The sequence below is a fragment of the Eretmochelys imbricata genome, chromosome 27 (assembly GCF_965152235.1).
Source record: "Eretmochelys imbricata isolate rEreImb1 chromosome 27, rEreImb1.hap1, whole genome shotgun sequence".
Lineage (NCBI taxonomy): Eukaryota > Metazoa > Chordata > Testudines > Cheloniidae > Eretmochelys > Eretmochelys imbricata.
Genome location: NC_135598.1, coordinates 3,785,670 through 3,807,858, shown reverse-complemented (window position 1 = coordinate 3,807,858; position 22,189 = coordinate 3,785,670). Strand labels below are relative to the sequence as shown.

At 57.2% G+C, this 22,189-nt stretch overlaps 1 protein-coding gene across 1 annotated transcript in view; it reads left to right on the top strand.

The window, feature by feature from the left end:
* The window catches only part of LOC144257829 (alpha-2-macroglobulin-like protein 1), a 71,274-nt gene that overhangs the window by 36,796 nt on the left and 12,289 nt on the right, over positions 1-22,189 (top strand). The window contains exons 17-35 of the mRNA XM_077805999.1: positions 48-204; positions 2,234-2,459; positions 2,712-2,838; positions 3,391-3,512; positions 4,070-4,121; positions 4,686-4,808; positions 5,217-5,393; positions 5,867-5,948; positions 6,228-6,384; positions 7,623-7,697; positions 8,299-8,455; positions 10,737-10,948; positions 11,184-11,399; positions 11,550-11,674; positions 16,223-16,313; positions 16,736-16,804; positions 17,255-17,357; positions 17,793-17,834; positions 21,307-21,400. Of these exons, the coding sequence (XP_077662125.1) occupies positions 48-204; positions 2,234-2,459; positions 2,712-2,838; positions 3,391-3,512; positions 4,070-4,121; positions 4,686-4,808; positions 5,217-5,393; positions 5,867-5,948; positions 6,228-6,384; positions 7,623-7,697; positions 8,299-8,455; positions 10,737-10,948; positions 11,184-11,399; positions 11,550-11,674; positions 16,223-16,313; positions 16,736-16,804; positions 17,255-17,357; positions 17,793-17,834; positions 21,307-21,400 (2,407 nt within the window). The remainder of the gene's footprint in view (positions 1-47; positions 205-2,233; positions 2,460-2,711; positions 2,839-3,390; positions 3,513-4,069; positions 4,122-4,685; positions 4,809-5,216; positions 5,394-5,866; positions 5,949-6,227; positions 6,385-7,622; positions 7,698-8,298; positions 8,456-10,736; positions 10,949-11,183; positions 11,400-11,549; positions 11,675-16,222; positions 16,314-16,735; positions 16,805-17,254; positions 17,358-17,792; positions 17,835-21,306; positions 21,401-22,189) is intronic.

Genomic DNA, 22,189 nt, shown 5'->3' with positions numbered 1-22,189 from the left:
CCTGTGTGCAGTGACAAGCCTTGCTCTTCCCTGTCGCACTTTTCTAGACTCTTCATATAAAGCCGGGATTTCGAGGGAGGACCTACTCGTAGGGCGTGGTGGATTAGGTAACGCCCTGCCTGAGCCAGAGCCCAGCACCGAGCCGGAGCCAGCGCCACGTGCCTACTTCCCAGAGACATGGCTGTGGGACCTGGTCCCCGTGGGGTGAGTGAGGAGCTCCTGCAGACCTTCCCTATGGAGCAACCTCCATGCCTGGCCCTCTAAAGCAGTGGTCCCCAAACTTTTGAAGGTTGTGCCCCCTCTTCCCCTTGCCCCCCCCTTGCCCCCACTCTGGAGCTGGGATCAGGAGTGGGGCCGCGGCTCCAGGGCGTGGGAGCTGCAAACTGAGGTAAGGGAGCTGAGGCTGAGGCTGCAGCTGGGGGTGGGGCTGGGGCCAGGAGCAGGGCCAGGGACAGAGCCATGGCTAGGGGCTGAGGCTGGGGGTGGAGGCAGGCGCAGAGCCGCAGCCAGGCTGCGATGGGGGCCAGCAACCAGGCCTGCAGCCAGATGCGACTCTGCTCCTGGCCTCACCCCTGCACCCACCCTCCACCCCGGGCTGGGAACGAAGCGGTGGCCAGGGGCCAAGGCTGAGGATGGGGCTGGGGTCCATGGCTGGGGGCTGGCAGCCAGGTCCCTCAGCTGGGTGCAGAGCCGTGCCGAGGCTGGGGGCGGGGCTGGAACAGAGCTGGGTGTAGGGCAGGGCTGGTGGCGCTCCCCCACCCCCATGGCTGCTGGCCTGGGCCAGCCACGCCCCCCCTCCCCCAACATTCCTCCATGCCCCCTTAGGGGGGTGGGCCCCACAGTTTTGGGACCTCTGCTCTAAACACTTCCCTTGCTGCTTCTGTGCTGAATCCAAATATCCTGAGCCGACCCCAGATAAAGGCTCCAGACAACAGGGACAGGGAAGGAGCAGTGGGACTACAAAGACTGGCGCACCTAAGGAAGGGGGGCAGCCATGGCATTGCATCACATTTCTGGCCTCCACATTCCTAGGGCACGCTGAAGGTAGATTCAGCCCCCCGCTTAGAAGAGAGATACCTTTGTGCTAGCCAGCAAACACACTTCCATGCTGGCTTAGGGCTGCTTTAAGCCCTCTGTGTGTTCCTGTAGTAGCCTTATCAAGGGCAGAACTGAGTCCAGTGTCTAAGCTTGGCAGAATTCAAATTTAATTTTTTATAATTATAATTTTGATAGATAATATTGCTGTTTATTTTTAAGGTTTTTTTTTTCAATTTTTATCAACTTAAATATTCACAGTTGCACAGAATTATGGGCGTTAAGCAATGATTTTATTTTATCTTTATCTATTTGAATTTTCACATTTGCAGAAAATGATGGGAGGTCAGACAACAGGGCAGGCCAGACAGCAATTATTTAATGACAATAGACATTGGTAGTGACTTTCACTCGGAGGCCAGCAGGCCTAGTGGACAGGTCATGGCTCAACAGTTTTTCCTACCCCGAAAGTCCTGGGATGGGCTTCTCTGATGGTGCCAAGCTGTTCAACAGTGGTACATTGTTCCCCAGATGGATGGGCGGAGGGGAAGATAGTGGGACCAGGCCCTCCCTTTTCACCAGATCCTGGCCCAGTGCACAAGGGAAAGAGGCATGGAGTGCCTCACTTGTCTCTTCCTAGCATACCTGACCCGTCTTCTATCAGTTACATCTGCTTCCGACCTCCCTGCTTTCTCTTCGGCTTGGTTGCAACCTCTATCCCCTGCTAGCGGGGAGTTACCAATCAGTCCCAGCAGCTCAGTTGGTCCAATAAGTGATTCCCAGTCCCCCTCCTAGTGTTCAGTTATTCTCCCTCATCCGCCTGCTCTGCTGTTAAGGAGTTGGGGGGCGGGGGTTAGACGGCTGTTCGTCTGGAACCTCACCTTTAACCTTGCCGCCTTGGGTGACTCTGCCAGGAGGATGAGACTCCTGACAGCATCGCTCTCAGGATCATGGGAACACTCATGCCGCTCCACCACATCAAGGTCACAATTCTCTGGGACGGGGACATGAATTTGGAGGATGCATGTGCGTAAATTCTTTTAATTTGGAGACACCATTGTACACAAGGGACACTCCCTGGGATTCGATATTATTGTGCAACATACAGCTGCCATCCAGAGGCTGAGGTGGGATGACAGACAGAGAAAACCTGAGTTGCACGTTTGTCTAAAATTGCTTTGTGTCTGTCCCGGCCCAGCGAGGGGGGCTCCAAGGACGTCCCACTCTCGGTGCCCGACACCATCACGGAGTGGAAAGCTGGGATGTTCTGCACGGCAGAGGTGGGCTTTGGGCTCTCCCCCACAGCCACCTTCATGGCCTTCAAACCCTTCTTTGTGGAGCTGGCCTTGCCGTACTCCGTGATCCGGGGAGAGGCCTTCGCCCTAAAGGCCACCGTCTTCAACTACCTGCAGCAGTGCATCAAGGTGAGCGCCGCCTGGGGCTGAGCTGCTGGGGCTGGTGACCTGGGGCTGGGGAGCTGGGCAGTGGCGCAGGCTGACAAGTGGCACTGGCAGTCACTGGCTGTGACCTGGATGCCCCACAGTAACCCTGTGACCACTGAGGTAAACACATCACAGTGAGTGGGGCCTGGCCTGATCCCCAGAGGGGCCACCTCTTGGGCTGGAGCTGGCGCGTCCCCCACAGCCCTAAGGGGGCTCTCGTGTTGGGCCCCACAGGTGCGGCTGACGCTGGCGGAGTCTGCGCAGTTCCAGGTGCAGGCAAGTGAGGACGGCGCCTACACCAGCTGCCTCTGTGCAGATGAAGGGAAAACCTTCCAGTGGGAGGTGACGGCGAGCAGCCTGGGTGAGGGGCACTGGGGGCTCTGTGCTGGAGGGGAGGGGCAGGGAAGGGGTGGGGGGCTCTGCACAGCAGGGGGCAGAGAGCCTTCACAGGGGGGTGTTGGAGCCTTCACCCAAGGGAGGCAGGGAGGGGTCTTTGGAGGCTCTCCATGGGGGGACAGATGGGTAAGGAGCATTGGAGGCTCTGGTCTCGGAGTGAGAAGGAGGGCGCAGGACAGGGTCACTGAGAGCATGGTGCAAGGGGAGGGGATGAGAAGAGCTGCTGGGTTGAAGGGGCTGAGAGGACGCCCCAACAGTGAAACCCTTTACAGCCTGCTTGCAATTTCCCACAGTCCCCACTTCCCTGTGTCCTTTCCTTCCCCTCTGGCCTTCTCTCCTCCATTCTCTCTCTCCATTTTCTTTCTTTTTCTACTTTTCTCTCCCTTCTTCACCACCCTACCCCTTCAAGTATCCTCCCGCCCTCAGCCCCGGGGTTCTCTCTGCCTCAACCCGGCGTTCTGTCTCCCTCGGGCAGGGGCGTTAGTCTAACAGGGGCATCTCCCACCTTGCTCGGCAGGGGAGGTGAACTTCACCGTCAGCACTGAGGCTCTGCGCACCGAGGAGCTGTGCGGCAATGAACTGGCCGTGGTGCCGGCTCAGGGGCGAATGGACACTGTGATAAAGCCCCTGCTGGTCCAGGTCAGTGTCTGGTCGGGGCCTCTGGGCAGAGCAGAGCAAGATCTGGTGCCTGGGTCTCACCCCCTGGTAGCCGTGGGCCGAGTCTGCACTTGTGACTGTTCTTTGTCCTGCCACAGAAAATAATGTCCCAGCTCCGCACAGTCGGCATCCCAGACCCCGACCTGCACTGGCCACGTCACACGGCCCCGTCACAGCGAGATCAGGGAGCTGGCAGGAGAGTCCTGGGGCAGACAGAGATGGGGGTTAACCCCAAGGGGGGTGGCTTAGTGTGACACACGGGAGGGCTCGAGGGGGCGGAGAGAATTAGCAGCAGGAAACTCTGTGCTGAAGAGGAAGAAATGGCAAGATCTGCTGGGCTGGGAACCGTCTCCCCGAGGAAGGGATGGGAGCCCCATCGCTGGAGCACTGAGAGCTGGATGTGCCTGAGCCCCACAGCACAGGCTGTAGGGAATGATCCTGCCCTGGCTAGGGGCACTGGCTGACCTAGCAGGCCCTGTCAGGCTGTGACGTGCACGGTCCCTCGTCCTGACCTTCTGTCTGATGCTCCTTCCTAACAGCCGGGGGGGATCCTGGAGGAGAAGGCGCACAGCTCCCTGCTCTGCCAGGAAGGTAGGATCCCAGCACCTGTGCGGGGCTCAGTGGGTGTCACTAACGCGGGGAGACGCCCGAGCCGTCACTTGGCTGCAGCACGTCAGTGATGGCTGGGCCGCTGGATGGCTCAGCTAGGGGCACGGGAGCTGCGAGGCCGGACCAGACCAGGGGGCATCCAGACCAATGTCCAGCCTGGGACAGGGTCCAGGCCCAGCTGCCCGGGGAAGATGCACTCCCTAGTGGGCAGTTATGGAGCCGTCTGCCACAGGCCAAAGGCTCGAGTACGTCCGGCTCCTGCTCCCGAGTGTCACTGGACCCCTGTTGCGCCAGCTCCTCTCCCCTTCAGCCTGGCCCCTGTGTGTACGATGCTCCCTGCAGAGCTCGTCACACCGGCTCTCTGGGGCCAGGAGAGGGACCGAGTCCCACAGGCAGGACCCCACACTATGAACCCCCAGCCCTCACCCTCAAGGGCACGTATGTGCCATGGTGGGGGGAGCTTGGGATTGAGAGAGGGGCTGTGATTGGGCGAGAGACCCAAACGGTGAGGAATGGAGGGATCCGATTGGCTGGAGGCAGGGGCAGATTCCCAGCAGACCTTTAACGGTGTGTCTTCGCCTTCATGTTACGCAGCATCCGAAGAAATCTCCTTGCAGCTGCCTGCGAACGTCCTGGCAGGGTCCGAGCGGGCCCACGTGACTGTCCTGGGTGAGGAATTCCCGTGCCCCCTCCCTGTCAGGGCACGGTGCCCTTCGCCAGCCAGCCCGTCTGTGGCCCAGCGCTCTGATCAGGGAGGCTGGGGTATCATGGATGGAAAAGACCAATGAGGTCTAGTGGGTGCCTGGGGCCAGGACAGGACTGGTCCCTGCAGTCTGTGCTCCAGGGCCTCGTCCCCAGCAAGGGGCAATAGACTCCCACGGTGATGCCATGAAGCTGTGCCAGGGCATTGGCGTCTTGGCTATTCAGCACCACGTATCTGCGTAACCCCACCAGGCCTGAATCCAACTGGGGGCTCTGGGCCCCCGTGAGCCAGGGCTCCACAGACATGGTGTTAGGGACGGGGCAGCTGTTGTGCAGCCTGGTAATTCTCTGCTCCCCCGACTCCTTTGGTGCCAGGAGACATAATGGGCACGGCTCTGCAGAACATAGATCGCCTGCTGGCCATGCCCTACGGCTGCGGAGAGCAGAACATGGTCCGATTCGCTCCCAATATCTACATCCAGCAGTACCTGGAGAAGAGCGGGCAGCTGAGCCCGGAGATCAGACACAAGGCCCAGGGATTCCTCCAGAGCGGTGAGTGTCCTCCTGCCCCTGCGCTCCCAGAGCATGGCGGGACCATGTGAGGGCCGTGTCCATGCCACCTCCAGGGCCCGGATTCCAATCCAGCCCCAGATCAGCGCCCTGGCTGGCTCTGGGGGCCACGGAATGTGATCCGTGGCCTTTCATATCTGGGGCACCAATTCCAAGCCCTAGGTCATAAGGACTGTTTGACTCAGGATTCAGGGAATGGGAGAGGAGCCCTTTCCCCTCTAGGGGGCGCTGGTTGGGATCTAGCCCCGGTTCGGGCACTGGTGGGTTTCAGGGGATCAGGGCACTATTCAGCCTTAACTCCATTCCCCTATTCAAACCTACCCCGGAATCTCTGAGTCTCAAGGTCGTGGGGGAGGGGAGGGCTAGCGGGCCCCACGGGGCTCAGGCTGGGGGTGGATTCTAGCCCCTGGGGGTGAGCGGATCCAGGACTCACTGTCTCCCTCCTGTCCCCGCAGGCTACCAGCGCGAGCTGCTCTATAAGCACAATGATGGCTCTTACAGCGCCTTTGGGGAGAGCGATGCCGTGGGCAACACCTGGTGAGGGGCCGCATGGCACGGGCAAGTCAGGGCTCTGGGTGGGCAGGGCCTACCGTGCTGCAGCCTGACCCCCAGCCCCTCTGCTATCCCAGTCCTGCTCCCCACACAGCTCTGCCCCACGTACTCACTCCAAATCCCCCCCATTCCTGTCCTGGGCTCCCCTGACAGCTCTGCTCACCTCCCACAATGCTGACCCCCATCCCCGTCCCCCACGCGCCTCCCTCCTGGCCCGCAGCATCACCAGCAGAGTGTCCCTCTAACGCGTCTCTCCCCGCCCAGGCTGACGGCCTTCGTTCTCAAGTCCTTTGGCCAGGCCAGACCCTACATCTCCATCGACGAGAAGCACCTAGAGGACGCCCTAAAGTGGCTGCAGCGCCACCAGCTGGAAAGCGGCTGCTTCCGTAGTGTGGGGAAGCTGTTCAACAATGCCCTGCAGGTGGGAGGCTGGGGGGATGGGCTGATGGGATGGGGGAGGAGGAGACAAGCTGGGGAAGGGGATGGGGGCCCCTCATGGCAGCTGGCTGTTGTTACCCGGTTTGGTCTGGGGGATTTCCCTTGGTTTTTAGCAACGGCTGAATGGGTTGAACGGCCGAGGCAGCAGGTTATTGCACCGAACAAGGGAGCAGCCCTGGTCCAGCCACCCCTGGCTCCTGTACAGCCCGGTCTCCCTGCAGGCACTGAGCAAACCCCGCACTCATTGCATGGCATGGAGAACCTGATGGGCAGGACCCAGCCCAGCCCTAAAGTCATGCAACTCCCACAACTCCCCATGTGGCTCGGTCAGAAGGGCAGCTGCAGTGCATCATGGGAGATGTAGTCCAAAGGAGCCCAAGTCTATAGGGGAACGGGGGCACAAGGCTGGTGCAGCTGAATGTTGAACCGGTTTGCAGTGGAAGGTTTCGGTTCAGGTTGCCAACCCAAGAGGCTGCGATTTGGGCCCCACCGACCCACAGCAGAATGTTGCGTTTCCATTTTCCCAACAAAAATCAAAATGTTTCAGCAAAAATAACATTTTCTCTCAAAGTTTTGGTTTTGTGGAAACTGCATCGTCTGTGGAGAAATCATTTCAGCAGGAAATTCTCACCCAGCTCGAGTCACAGCCTAATTCCTGCCACTGCCCTGGAGTTTGCAGGGATCCGGGACTGTATGGAAGGGGCCGGGGCTGTACCCAGCTGTTTGGGAGCTAGAAGGAGACAAATTTTAATCAAACGCATGGGGGGACTATTTAATAAGCAGGAATTCGCCCAGCAAGGGGCAAATCCCTCAGCCTCTGCAGAAACAGCCCCTGGTCTTCACAGGAAATCTGGCAAATGTGAGTTCAAACCAACTTAACAGCCTCTGGTTCCAGGTGGCCTCAGACATGATTTTATACTGAAATTTTATACAGCCCTGACAATGGAGAGGCTACTAGCACTGCCTCTCCCTATAACAAAGCTGTGGAACTCACTGCCACAGTGTGGCCTCCCTGGCTGCTATGACTGGGGGCCGCTGCTCGGGACCCAGAGGGCCTGACAGGTCGCAGCAGGAGGCAGGACCCAAACCCAGCCACTCGGAGCGCTGGAGCCGGTTCTGTTCTGGCCCAATGGGCTTGTGCTGGGCAGCGGCTCACCTGTTCCTGGCAAGGTGGCCCACAACTCGGTCTGAGCCGGCTCCCGGTGTCTCCATCCCCCTCAGGGCGGCGTGGTGGATGAGCTCTCTCTCTCGGCTTACATCACGGCAGGGCTGCTGGAGCTGGGGCAGCCGCTCACGGTGAGGCCAAGCCCTGCTGTCCCAGGGGAGGGGCCAACAGTCAGGGGGAATGGGGATTGTTGGTGACAGTGAGGGGGGAGTCAGTGCCACGGAAGGGTTTGGGGTAAGACGGGGGAGTCGTGGGGGGTTGGTAGCAGGGAAGGGTTTGGGGTGAGACGGGGGAGTCGTGGGGGGTTGGTACCAGGGAAGGGTTTGGGGTGAGATGGGGGAGTCGTGGGGGGTTGGTACCAGGGAGGGATTTGGGGTGCTGTTGGGAGCCGTGGGGAGAGGGGTTGGTACTGGGAAGCGGGTGAGGGAGAGATTGGGATGGGGACAGTGGAGTCAGGGCATCAGAAAGATGCAGCAGCTCGGTCAGTTTCTGGGTCCAGCTCCAGCTCTGGCTCTGGGCGTGACTTGGGCGGGCTGTTTATAGATGGGCCCACGGCAAAGGTGGCGGTGGGGAGGGATGGGTCAGGGGAGGTGACAGATGCCTGCCTGGTGGAGCATTGTTAAGGCCCCATGGGGTGGTTGCCAGGGGACGTGCGCAGGCCCCAGGCGCAGGGTGTCTCCTCTGGCCAGCTCAGCCTGACGGGGAGTCTGTTCGGTGTCTCCCCCGTCCCAGGACCCCATGATGACCAGGGCCCTCCAGTGCCTCCAGGAGTCGAGCACCAGTGACCTCTACACGCAGGCGCTGCTGGCCTACGCCTTCGGGCTGGCGGGGAGCACAGAGCTGCGGGGCGCCCTTCTGCAGAGCCTGGCCCAGCACAGCGTCAGCGCGGGTACCAGCAGCCCCTCGCTCTAGTGCTCTCCTCGCTGCCAGCCTCTCGACATGGCAGGGCCAGCTGCCCCCCACGGCTCTGCCCACCCAGGTGTCATCCCTGCCCTGGGGCCTTCTCAGCCTGGCAGGGGAGCTGGGTCTCTGTGGCCCAGTCAGTCCGTGGTCTCTGCTGAGGCTGCCAGTGAGGGGCTGACGCGCTGGGCTCTGTCATGGGGACACTTGCCCCTCAGACCTGGAGTGAGATCGGCCCGCCATTTCCCAGAGCCCAGCACATGGAGTGAAGGGGGACAAGTCTGGGTCGCTTCCAGGCTGTGGGTATCGGAGCTGAGAACCTACAGGAGCAAAGCCCCATGTCCCACCCAGCCCTCTAAAGCACCCGGGGCCAGGAGCGTGATGGGATCCAGTGGGCTCACAGCCTGTGGGACAGGGCTTTGCGTAGGCAGTCCCAAGGGGAACGGGCCGTAACCGAGCCCTGGGGAGATGCCGCAGGATCCCAGCATCCATCCTGTGTTGGGGACATCCCAGCTGGGGAGTCCCTGCCCGAGTCTCTGCTTGGCCCAGCTAATACTGGGAGTGGAACAGACTGCATTGGGCCAGGGCCGGGTAGGCCCTGCTGTCTCTGTGTGTGGGAGCTGGGCAGAGGAGGAGGTTTCTGTCTGCATCATGTGCCCCCCATGTTCCTGCTGGGCAGTTGCCCGTCCCCCAGCTCCAGTTCCCCTAGCCTTTCCCTGCACAAATGGCCTTGTGCCACTCCCAGCCCAGCCCCCGGTGTGAGCTATGCAGCCTGGGGTGAGCTCCCCATAGGGTGGGAGGTCCCATGAGAAGCATGAAGCCCACTGGGAGCGTGGCTGGGGACACAGGCGGTGGTGCTCCTTCAGTGCTGAGCTGAAGGAGCCCTCGTCATGAGGCCAGGAGGCGCTGGGAGTGCCAGGTTGGGTCCCTCACACTCATCATGAACAGGCCCCGTGATCTCTGTGCATCTCCTCGGCTCCATTTGAGCTCAGACTGAGCCATGCTGGGAGCTGAGGCCTGGTGCGCTCGGTTCCTGCCGGGCCCTGGAGAGATATCCCCCCACAGAGAGGAGCCGGCTGCGTGGTCTATGCGGCTTGGTTGTGTCATAGCTCAGATGAAAAGTCCCTTCTCTGCAAGCTCCAGCACAGCGGCTGGAGATGGTCTGTGCCCACAAGTTGTGTGTGTCGCCTCCTGCCCTGCCCCGAGGTGGATAAGAATTTCTGGGAGTAGCACATGGCTCCTGCCCCAGGGAAGGGAGAGGTGGGTGCTCTGCTGCTGGGGGCACCAAGGGGCCACCAGGCACTGTGGTAAAACAGCCCTTGGGTAACAGGACACATCTGTGAGGTCCCGTGGGGTCTGGTGATAACCCAGTGTCTGCTCCACCGCTGCCCTTCAGCTGGGTCCAGCTCCCGCTCCAGCCTCAGGGGGCCCACATTAACTCAGGGGCTCTCTGCCCCCCTGTAGCAGTGGCAGCACGAGGCATAAGCAGACAACGCAATTGCTTAGGGCCCAAGCAGCTCACAGCCCTGCCAGCTCTGTGCGTAGGGGTGGGGCAGGGAGGAGGCCTCTGGGTGCGATGCTGTCTGCACCCTACGCCCCATCAGGGCTTCTCACCGGCTCCATTTGAGCTCAGACTGAGCTGTGCTCCTAGGGGCGCACTGAGGGCCCATTGGACACTGGACTGAAACAGCCCTTGGGTGAGGGTCCCATCTTCAAGGCCCCAGGGATCACTCAGGAGGGGGGTGTTAACCCGGCAGCAGCTCTGCCCCATGCCCTTTGGCTGGGTCAGGCTCTGGGCAGGGGCCCAAACTAACACAGGGGATCTCTGCCCCCTCTAGTGGCTGCGCACCAGAGGTTTAGGGGTCGCCTGGAGCCAGTGACCCACCTGGGCTCAGCTTTTAGCTCAGGCACCAGAGGTTCAGGGGTTTCGAGCTCAGCAGAGGCTCAGGGGTTTTGAGCCAGAGGTCCAGGGTTCAATCCCTGCTGATGACCCACCCAGTGGCATCATGTTACACTTGTGTAGCCCTGCTGTGCGCTCTGAATTGGTTGGACTAGATGACCTTCAGGGGTCCCTTCCAACCCTGATATTCTATGATTCTATGATTCTATGAATCAGCTGCCGTGTCCTGCCCCAGAGGTGGCTGCATTCAGTGCGGGGCAGGCGTCCCTCTGGCCTGGGAAGCCCTGGGGCCCCTTTGGAAAGCAAACAGGTGACCCACTGTATTGTAACTGCAGCCATGGGGCTGCCCTTCCCTCGGCTCCTCTCCTAGGGGGCCAGCTCCACTGGCAGAGGAAGGTGAAGGCCCTGCCCAGCCCCTACGGGAACAAGGCCCCGTCAGCGGAGGTGGAGATGACGGCTTACGTGCTCCTGGCCTATCTCTCCCTGCCCAATGTGTCTGCTGCCGACATGGCGACCGCCACCCAGATCGTCCGCTGGCTCAGCAAGCAGCAGAACCCCTATGGGGGCTTTGCTTCCACACAGGTAACACCCCTGCCCTTGACCCTGGTGCAGGAAGGGGCCAGGAGCTGCATCTCCACAGCTGAGCCAGGCCCTTCCTGGGAGAGGGAGTCCTGGGGGCCGAGCCCCCTGCCCTCAGGGGCCGGGAGCCAGGGTCCCGATGTCAGCGCCCCGGCAGGTCCCGATGCTGCCGCAGTGAGTCTGAGCCGGGCTCCTCTCCCCAGAGCGTGACAGCAGCTCGGTGACTCTCTTTCCCCAGGACACGGTGGTGGCCCTGCAGGCCCTGGCCAAATACGCAGCCCTGACGTACAGCACGAGCGGGGCTGTGTCGGTGACAGTGAGCTCCCAGGCCGGGGCCCGGCAGCAATTCCACGTGGAGAACGCCAACCGGCTGGTGCTGCAGCGAGCGGCCCTGCAGGAGATCCCCGGGCAGTACACGGTGCAGGCCAGCGGCGAGGGCTGTGTCTTTGTGCAGGTGAGTGCAGGGGCCCCTGGGGACCAGCTGGCCCAGCGATGACTGGCTGTGCCCTGGCACTGCCCCACGGCACCTGGCTCTGGGCCCAGGCTCTGATCTGCTGTGGCGGACGCAGCAGGCTCTTCCTCAGCCCTCCTGCTTTTCTCCCAGCTGACTCTGCGCTACAACGTGCCGCCCCCAAAGAGCGCCGTGACCTTTGACCTGCGGGTGGAGACGGAGCCGAAGGAGTGCACCGAGAGCGCCAGATCCCACTTCGGCCTCGTCGTGCACGCCCGGTATGAGCCCCAGCCCCCCACCCATCTGGGTCTGAGCTCCCGGGGGCAGGGACAGGCCCCAGGCAGTAGGGAAATGGCCGGGGCAGAGCCGCCCCACTGCAGGGCCGGGGCATGGCTGGAATCGCTGTGGGAGCCATCCACCCCCAGGGCTCGGGGCAGAGGCAGGGGCCCCCTTGGAATGTGCCAGGGACTAAAGAGCTGGTCCCGGGGCTGATCTAGAACAGACAGTCGGCTCCCAAGACACTCCTGGGGCCAGAGCCCCTTGCCTGGGGAGCTCAAGGCTGGCTGGGGGCTAGTGGGGCTGTCATAACCATACAGCTAAGGGTAGCCTAAAATTCCTCCATTACCTGTAAGGGGTTAAGAAGCTCAAATAATATGGTTGGCACCTGACCAAAAGGACCAGTGGAGAAAGAAGATAATTTAAAACTTTGTGGGAGGGAGGCTTGGTTTGTGCTCTTTGTTTGTGTGTTTTCTTGGGAGGCAGAGAAGCACCAGGTCAGGCAGAAATCCATCTCCTCCAAACAATCCTGAAACGAGTCTCTAATCTTACAAAAAGTGTAAGTAACCAAGGTAAGGCGCATTAAGTTATCTTTTGTTTTAGCTTGTGAATTTTCCCTTTGCTAGAGAGAGGTGTACTCCTGTTTTTGTAACTTTGAAGTTGCCTAGAGGGAATTCCTCTGTGTTGTAAATCTTTTGTTACCCTGTAAAGTTACCTTCCATCCTGATTTTACAGAGGTGATGCTTTTACCTTTTTTTTTCCTTAATAAAATTCTTCTTTTAAGAACCTGAAATGATTGTCAGTGTCCTTAAGACCCAGGGGTTTGGGTCTGTGCTCACTTTCTAACCAATTGGTTAGGATATTATTCTCAAGCCTCCCCAGGAAAGCGGGTGTAGGGGCTTGGGGGGATATTTTTGGGAAGATAGGGCTTCAAGTGGCCCTCCCTGAATGTTTGTTTAAATCACTTGGTGGTGGCAGCGATACCAAGGGCAAGGAAGGAATTTGTGCCTTGGGGAAGTTTTTAACTTAAGCTGGTAGAAATAAGCTTAAGGGGTCTTTCATGCGGGTCCCCAAATCTGTACCCCAGAGTTCAGAATGGGGAGGGAACCCTGACATGGTGGCAGCGTGGAGGGATCATTTTGAACCAAAAGCACAGAGCTTAGGATTTTAAAAGGACAATTTCTTTTTTCCTTTTGTCTGCTTGGAAAGCAAGGAGGTTTTTTTTTAAAGGACACCTTTTTTTTTTTAAGCTGAGAGCAGCTGGAGTTTTTCTTTCTCTGCCTAAGGGCAGGGTAGTTAACTTCCTGCAAGGGAATTCCTAAGTGGGTTTTTTTTTTCTTTCTAGCTCTTGGGTTAGGCTAAGCTAAGCACATGAAGGCTAGGATAACGGAAAGTGAGGTCCAAAAAAAGTTAGAATTAGCCAGATTGGAAGCTGAAGAGAGACAGAAAGAACATGAAAGACAGATGGCCTTTAGGTGCTTGGAGTTGGAGGAGAAGGAAAGAGAGAGGCAGCTTGCTGAGAAGGAGATGGATTTCTGTCTGATCTGGTGCCTCTCTGCCTCCTGAGAAAACACATAAACAAAGAGCACAAACCAAGCCTTCCCCCCTGACCCTCAAGATTTTAAAGTATCTTCTTTCCCCATTGCTCCTTTTGGTCAAGTGCCAACCAGGTTATTTGAGCTTCTTAACCCCTTACAGGTAACAGAGGAATTTTACACTACCCTTAGCTATATGGTTATGACATGCCCCCCAAATCACAGATGGTGCTGGACAGCCTGTTCCACACTGGCTGTGATTTCTTCCTGATTATATAAAAACTAACAAAATGTCCCACATTTCAAGGACAATTTTAACCAGTTGATTCTGGGAAACTTTTACGGGACAGTGCATCAGCCACTTTGTTAGAAGTTCCTGGAATGTGTTATATTTCAAAATCAAAGTCTTGGAGAGCTAAACTCCACTGAAGAAGTTTTTTGTTCTTTTCCTTGATGGTATGAAGCCACTTCAACACAGCATGCTTGGTTTGCAAGTCAAAACACCTTCCCCAAACGTATCAGCGTAGCTTTTCCAGAGCATACACAATAGCGTAACATTCCTTTTCGGTGATTGACCAGTGGCTTTCCCTTTCAGACACTTTTTTTGCTGAGAATCACAACAGGATGCAATTCTTGATTTCTGCATTAAAACTGCTCCCACACCATGCTCAGATGCATCCGTGGTTACTAGGAAAGGTTTGTCAAAGTCTGGGGCCCTGAGCATAGGGTCAGACATGAGTGTCACTTTAAGTTGGTTAAAGGCCTTCTGACACTCTTTAGTCCACTGAATCATAGAATCATAGAATATCAGGGTTGGAAAGGACCTCAGGAGGTCATCTAGTCCAACCCCCGGCTCAAAGCATGTCCGATCCCCAATTAAATCATCCCAGCCGGGGCTTTGTCAAGCCTGACCTTAAAAACTTCTAAGGAAGGAGATTCCACCACCTCCCTAGGTAACGCATTCCAGTGTTTCACCACCCTCCTAGTGAAAAAGTTTTTCCTAATATGCAACTTAAATCTCCCCCACTGCAACTTGAGACCATTACTCCTTGTTCTGTCATCTGCTACCACTGAGAACAGTCTAGAGCCATCCTTTTTGGAACCCCCTTTCAGGTAGTTGAAAACAGCTATCAAATCCCCCCTCATTCTTCTCTTCCGCAGACTAAACATCCCCAGTTCCCTCAGCCTCTCCTCATAACTCATGTGTTTCAGTCCCCTAATCATTTTTGTTGCCCTCCGCTGGACGCTTTCCAATTTTTCCACATCCTTCTTGTAGTGTGGGGCCCAAAACTGGACACAGTACTCCAGATGAGGCCTCACCAGTGTCGAATAGAGGGGAATGATCACGTCCCTCCATCTACTGGCAATGCCCCTACTTATACAGCCCCAAATGCCGTTAGCTTTCTTGGCAACAAGGGCAGACTGTTGACTCATATCCAGCTTCTCGTCCACTGTAACCCCTAGGTTCTTTTCTGCAGAACTGCTGCCTAGCCATTCGGTCCCTAGACTGTAGCGGTGCATTGGATTCTTCCATCCTAAGTGTAGGACTCTGCACTTGTCCTTGTTGAACCTCATCAGATTTCTTTTGGCCCAATCCTTCAATTTGTCTAGGTCCCCCTGTATCCTATCCCTACCCTCCAGCGTATCTACCTCTCCTCCCAGTTTAGTGTCATCTGCAAACTTGCTGAAGGTGCAATCCACACCATCCTCCAGATCATTTATGAAGATACTGAACAAAACTGAACGGCATTTGGCTGTTTCTTTTTGGTTACGTCTGTCAGTGGGGTGGCGATTTGGCTGTAGTGCGGTACAAATCGCCTATAATATCCAGCCAAGCCTAAGAAGGATTGGACCTGTTTCTTTGACTTTGGGACAGGCCACTTTTGGATAGCATCCACTTTGGCCTGCAGGGGGTTGATAGTTCCTTGACCCACCTGGTGTCCAAGGTAAGTCACTCTGTTTAAGCCTATTTGACACTTTTTAGCCTTAACAGTTAGTCCTGCCTCCCTTATGCGCTCGAAGACCTTCTGGAAATGCTCCAGGTGTTCTGCCCAGGAATCACAAAATATAGCCACATTGTCAAGGTAGGCGACTGCAGACTCTCCCAATCCCGCTAGGAGACCATCTACAAGTCTTTGGAAGGTGGCGGGTGCATTCCGCAGCCCGAAAGGGAGTATATTAAATTCATACAGCCCGACGTGTGGTGAAGGCTGACCTTTGCTTGGCGGATTCATCTAGTGGTACCTGCCAGTACCCCTTGGTTAAGTCCAAGGTAGAGATGAACTGGGCCCGTCCCAGTTTCTCCAATAGCTCATCTGTGCGTGGCATTGGATAGTTGTCTGGGCGAGTTACAGCATTTAGCTTATGGTAGTCCACGCAAAAGCTTATTTCCCCATCCGGTTTGGGAACAAGAACCACTGGAGATGCCCGTGCACTGCCAGAGGGGCAGATTACACCCACCTGTAACATATCCTGGATCTCCCGTTCTATAGCAATTTTGGCTTGAGGAGCCACCCGGTAAGGTTGGGCTCTAATTGGGCGAGCATTACCTGTGTCAATGGAGTGGTATGCCCGTTCGGTCTGTGCTGGGGTGGCTGAGAACATTGGTGCGAAGCTAGTGCACAGCTCCTTGATCTGCTGTCGCTGCATACGCCCAAGGGTCATGGAGAGGTTCACCTCTTCCACGCCACCGTCACTTTTCCCTTCGTAGTAAACACCTTCAAGCCACTCAACATCATCTCCTCCCTGGGCTGCAAACTGACAAACCTTTAATTCTCTGGAATAAAAGGGCTTTACAGAATTAACATGATACACTTTAGGCTTTAGGTTTGACGTGTGGGATGCTATGAGATAGTTAACAGCTCCCAGATGCTCTGGGCTCACAACCCAGAGCAGGCAGAGGGCATTAGAGATGCTGGCAGGTCTGAGAAGACAGGAAGCCTTCCCTCCTACTCCATCCCCCTGGGGTCTGTATCCAGAGCAAACCCCAACCTCAGCGCACGGCTCCTGTTGCAGGTACAGCGGAGAGCGCTCAGCCACCAACATGGCCATCATCGAGGCCAAGCTGCCGTCCGGCTACACCCCCGTCAAGAGCTCCGTGAGGCAGGTGAGCTTCCCAGGGAGGAGAACACGCCGGGCCAGTCACAGCGTGAAACCAGGGGCTGATCCATGGGGGAGAGCCCAGACCCCCAGGAGAACACAGATTGCAGCTCTGACCCCCAGGGGGAGCTCCCCCTGCAGAGCCCTGCCCCCTGCAGCGGGTCACTGTGCAGCCCTGGGGTCTCCCATCCAGTCACTGAGCAGGTCCTGACCCTGCTTAGCTCCCCCAGAAGAGAACGCCCATGTCTAGACTCTCGCCCCTCCCCCAGCAGACACCCAGTGCGCAGCTGTGACTGACGTGGAGGGTGGCAGCCAGGCCCCTCGGCAACAGGGGCATTTGGTGCCCCATGTCCCAGCCCCCATCAGAGCAGACACTCCTGCCCCAGCCCCTCCATTCCTGGCTCAGCCGTTTCCTCCCTCTGCTCCTAGCTGGAGAAGCAGCGTTTGGTGAAGAAGCTGGAGGTGCAGAACGACCAGGTGACGCTCTATCTGGACCAGGTGAGTGTGGGCGGCTCAGGGCTCCAGGGGGGCCTGGTGTGAATGGGGAGGGCGTGTCCTGCCCTGGCTCCACCCCCATTACAGTTGCTCTCGTGGGCTCTGTGTCACACGCACAGCGTGGGGTCACTGAAATCTCCCCTGGTTCAAGTGACCCGTTTCCATAAAGGACGGGGAGACGGGACCAGACTCAGCCAACCCCAGGGAGGGCCGTGAACCGAGCGATGGGGAGCTCAGGGTTGTGGAGGCTGGAGCTGGGCCCTGAGTGTGATGAAAGGGGTCACATTTTGCAGGGGGGTGGAACAGGGATTCAGGGGGAGCCTTTTCTCACTGCTCCAGGCCGCAGGGGCAGAGGGAAGTGGGTTGGGCCAGTCCGAGCCTCGGGGAGGAGGGGGTTAGAGCTGCCAGTGCAGATATTCAGCCCAGGGGCTCGCTCTGTCGCTCTCTCGGTAGCTGACGAAGGAGGCGGCGAGTTTCACCTTCTCCCTGGAGCAGGATTTCCCTGTGAAGAATCTCAGAGCAGCCCCAGTGAGACTGTACGATTACTATGAGACGGGTGAGTCCTGCCCTAGTAGAGCTGTTCCCATGGGCCCCATGGTGCAGTCTGTGGCTGCAGAGGGGGTGTCCTGTCCTGGCTCCACCCCAGTGCTCTGTGGCACACTCAGTGGCTGGGTGGGCATGTCCTATGCTGGCTCCACCCCCATTACAGCTGTTCTCACGGGCTCTGTGTCACACTCAGTGCGTGGGATCACTGAAATCTCCCCCGGTTCCAAGTGCCCTATTTCCATAAATCCCACTCAGGTCAGAGCCTTCCCAGGTTAGATCTGTGGGGTCGGCTCACCGCGAGGGACACGGGAGCCGTGTGCTCACCTGGCTAGTGGGGAGGGTGTGGCTGGTGTAACTGGGGCCGTCCCAGCAGGAGCAGCTGAGTCCTGGCCCTTCAGGCCCCTCACATTTAATGTGCCATTCCTTTCATCCCTTGCTTTTGCAGGTGAACACACAGAGGCTGAGTACAGCCCCCCCTGCGGCTCAGGTAGGTGTGATGTACCCACACACAACTCCAGTCCCTACAACTTTATGGGTGGAGGGAGTCCATGGGCGGGAGAGGTCTGTGTGTGTTGTAGATGGCAAAGGATGGGGAGATGGGAGCATGAAACCCACCAGGACCATGTGTGTGGGGGGAGAGACATCTGGGGAGAAGGGTCTATGTGGGGCACAAGGGAATCTCTCTTGAGGGCAGGGGGTGACTCTGAGGAGAGAGTCTTTGTGGGGGTTGGGAGAGTTCTGGGGGGTCCATGTCTACAGGTGTCTGCCAGGTGTGTGTGGGGGGGGGGGCGCTGATTTTGATCCTGTCTCAGGGAATGTTTGTGTTTGTTTAAAGCCCCTGATGTCGACAAGATGGAAAATTCCCGCTGAAGTCCCCGCCCCTGCTGGGCAGCCCCCTCCCATCCATCCCGAGAGCGCCGCGCCAGCAACCAGACACCTCAGGATCAGGGCAGCACGGACAGGCCTCATCTCATCTGCTGCTCTTCCCCGTACCAGCTGCCCTATCCCCCTTAGCACCTTCTTCAGCCAACGCATCCCGCTTCGCTCTGCAAACTTCCCACTTGCTATCCCATCTCTCGGCCTCCAAACCAGCCCGTGTGATCCCAGCTGTCTGTCACACGCAGGGACAAGTGGCTGCAGTGGGGACCCCTGGGGTTTGCTGCCCGTCCTACCTGGAGCGGCAGGTTCAGTGTAAAACAAAATACAAAAACCCACCTCTTTGTGAGGCTGTTTTGTCGCTTTGTGCCTGCCCTGCTGCTGCTCCTCGCACGGCTCCTGTGCATCCTCAGAGCAGCCAGATCCTGGGACCGTGGCTCTGTCCCCTTCCCCAGCCCTTCGGTCATTGCTGTGGGGTTTGGCTTTAACCCTGGGGAGGGCAGCGTCAGTGACAGCCCCCCCGGGTTCCAGCCCTGGCTCGCAGAGCTGCTCTTGTTACACACATCTACATGAAAATGAACCAATTCAACTGAAGTTAGTTTTTAAATCAGTTTACTTACACCAGTGAAAACCTCAGTGTGGATGCATTTATTATGGTGTGAAGGAAGGTTATTTTAGTTTAGGTTCAATCAATTAGGAATTGAAGTTAAACCAGAATCTACTCTTCTCTCAGACTGACAGAAGCACCTCTACCAGCTTGCATGGGTTGAACTAAATTGGTTTTAAAAGCCCAGGCCTAAGAGAGGGAGGAATAGCATGTCTGACGCCTTACTACTCTTGCTTGTTTTGTTAGTGTTTTGTTACCATCTGTTTAATTCCAGGGACTAAGGAACATTGTGGGGAAAGGCGATCTCTGTGAAAGTCTATCCCCAGTCAAGCTAGGTGTGAGACCCTAATGTACATGCTCTGAGATACCTAGCCAGTCCTCCAGAGACCCCAGGGCAGACCAGACTTGACATTCCTGATACTTACAGGGTAAATAGGAAGCAAGAAAAATAAATACATAGACTGTGCAGACCCTCCCTATCCATCGTAAAGAATCAAGAACTCTTTGTGGGTCCCCTTTAAAAGCGGAAAGCTCATTTTCTTTTGTGCAGATATTAAAGGCACCTGATTCAGTTTATAGCTGCAGGGGCTTTCCCCAGGGCCGGAGTGCGAAAGATTCACCAAAGAGTCACGATCACGAGCTCAGTCTCAATTGGAAAGGATGGCACAAATATATCCCAGAGGGCTGCATGTGCCTGTCTAAGGGGGAAAGAGAACTGGACTTTAATATTTGGGGAATAGGATGTGCTCCCATATTGAAAGACGGTATTGTCCTGTGTACAGGCAGGGGGCAGTCACAAAAAGGCATTTCTCCTTCTCTTTGCCTGGGCCTGGCTTCTGTAAGGATAAGGTTACACTAACAGAGCTGGTGGTGTTTAATTCCTGCTGCCTGTGACGTTTGTAGGGGGAGCTCGTAGCAGCCCCTCTATTTAGGCTGCCATGATAAAATAGGTTTCAGAGTAACAGCCGTGTTAGTCTGTCTTTGCAAAAAGAAAAGGAGTGCTTGTGGCACCTTAGAGACTAACCAATTTATTTGAGCATGAGCTTTCGTGAGCTACAGCTCACTTCATCGGATGCATACCGTGGAAACTGCAGAAGACATTATATACACACAGAGACCATGAAACAATACCTCCACTGTCCTGGGTGGGGGGAGGTATTGTTTCATGGTCTCTGTGTGTATATAATGTCTTCTGCAGTTTCCACGGTATGCATCCGATGAAGTGAGCTGTAGCTCACGAAAGCTCATGCTCAAATAAATTGGTTAGTCTCTAAGGTGCCACAAGTCCTCCTTTTCTTTTCATGATAAAATAGTCTTTTTCTTTGAGATGCTCTCACCCCGTCATTGTTTGCTGTGGGTCTTTGATATTCAGCCCTCAGGCTGGAGAATTGGCTTTTCTTTGTGCCATCAGATTCCATTCAGCTATTGCTTAGATAGGAACCCCAGGGTTTCTACCTTTTTTTCATTTGTGGACCCCTAAAACATTTCCAGTGGAGGTGCTGACCCCCTTGGAAATCTTAGAGTTTGCGGACTCCCAGGGGGCTGCAGACCACAGGCTGAAAACCACTGTTCTGTGGGAATGACGGCCTTTCGCGAACTCCTTAAACATAGTTTGCCAACCCCCGTTTGTCCTTGGGCCACAGCTGGAGAACCACTGACATAAACTATTCAGAACAATCCCCATTTCCCCTCCGGCACTTGTGCTTCTGCCAGAATATCACTGGTCTCGAACCTTCCACAGAGCCGCCTCCCGCTGCCCCCACCAAAGCAGCAGCGCCAGCTCCTGTCCTGGGAACAAGTGGGAGCTGCTCTAGCAAGAGGGGTGGGCTTCCCTCACTGGGCACAGAACATGGCTCTAGTGGCCCCTGGCACCTCTGGGCGATCACATGGAGCAGGACCTCCATCCCACCCAGCCCACAGAGCCGAACAGCCCGTCACCCATCCAGGACAACAACCTGGTCCTGCTGCAGCTGAACAGAATGCTGTGGCTCAAGTAGTACAGCCCGGGCTGAAGGCTCAAACACACAGAGGGAGGTGCATGCTTAGCAAATATTGGACGCCCAAGCAGTGCGGGAAGCCCTGCGGTGTGAAGCCTGGAGACTGAATTCAGTTGTGAATGTCTCAGACCCAGGGCTGGCTCAGCACAACCGGAGCCTTGGAGATGCAGCTGAAAACCGCAGAGCAGATCAAATGGAGACAGCGCAAGAGAGAAGTGGGTCCCTGCGCAGCCCGCGTGGGCTTAGGTCCCACCAGCTCTGCTTTCCCTTTATGGGGACCCTCTGCACCAACTGTGGCTCCCCCCCAGGGGCTGTCTCGGGATGCCCAGCTGTGACCGAGGGCAGAATTGGGCTCTGTGATGCCAGGACTGGCCATGACCGAGATCTGAGCCATTCCATGGACGCCAATATAAGGGATACGGACCCCAGGCCTGATGCCTGATGCTCACCCGCTTCCTGAATCACTCTCCCCTGGACAGTGGCCTCCCACCCCACCCCCGGCTTCACCAGCCCCAAAGGGCCCTGTTTGCCTGGTGGGACTGAAATCCAGGTGACTTTTCAACCATCCCAGAGGTCAGGTAAATATTTGAGGATAAACCAGCAAGGGGCAGTGACCTGGGGCCAGATCTCTGCATCCCTGGAGCTGGCAGAGAGCCAGAGCAAGCAGGCAGCAGCCTCACTGTGTAGCAGTGGTGAGCTGGAGCCGGTTCACACCGGTTCAATGGAGCGGATTGTTAAATTTTGAAGCCCTTTTAGAACTGGGTGTCCTGCGAGGGACAACTGGTTCTAAAAGGGCTTCTAAATTTAACAACCGGCCAAAAGTGGCGCCTTAGGTACCGACTCCGTGGGTGCTCCGGGGCTGGGGCACCCACGGGGAAAATTTGGTGGGTGCAGAGCACCCACCAGCAGCTCCCCGCCCTGTGCCTGGCCCCAGCTCACCTCTGCTCCGCCTCCTCCCCTGAAGGCCCCCCCCCAGCTTCCCGCAAATCAGCTGTTCGTGCAGGAAGCCGGGGAGGGCTGAGAAGCAGACGGCGGCTTTGGGCTCAGGCCCAGGGAGGTGGAGCGGAGGTGAGCTGGGGTGGGGGGGGGCGTGAGGAGGGCCGCCTGTGCCGCAGCAGGTAACCCAGGCGGGGGGGGGCACACAGGGGAACTGCGCCCCACCCCTGCTCACCTCCACCTCCCTGGGCCTGAGCGGGAAGCCGCCCCCTGCTTCTCAGCCCTCCCAGGCTTCCCGTGCGAACAGCTGATTCGTGGGAAGCCGGGGCCGGGGGGTGGACAAGAAGAGCAGGGCGGCGCGTTCAGAGGAGGAGGCGGAGGTGAGGTGAGCTGGGTCCGGGCGCGGGGCAGGGAGCTGCCGGTGGG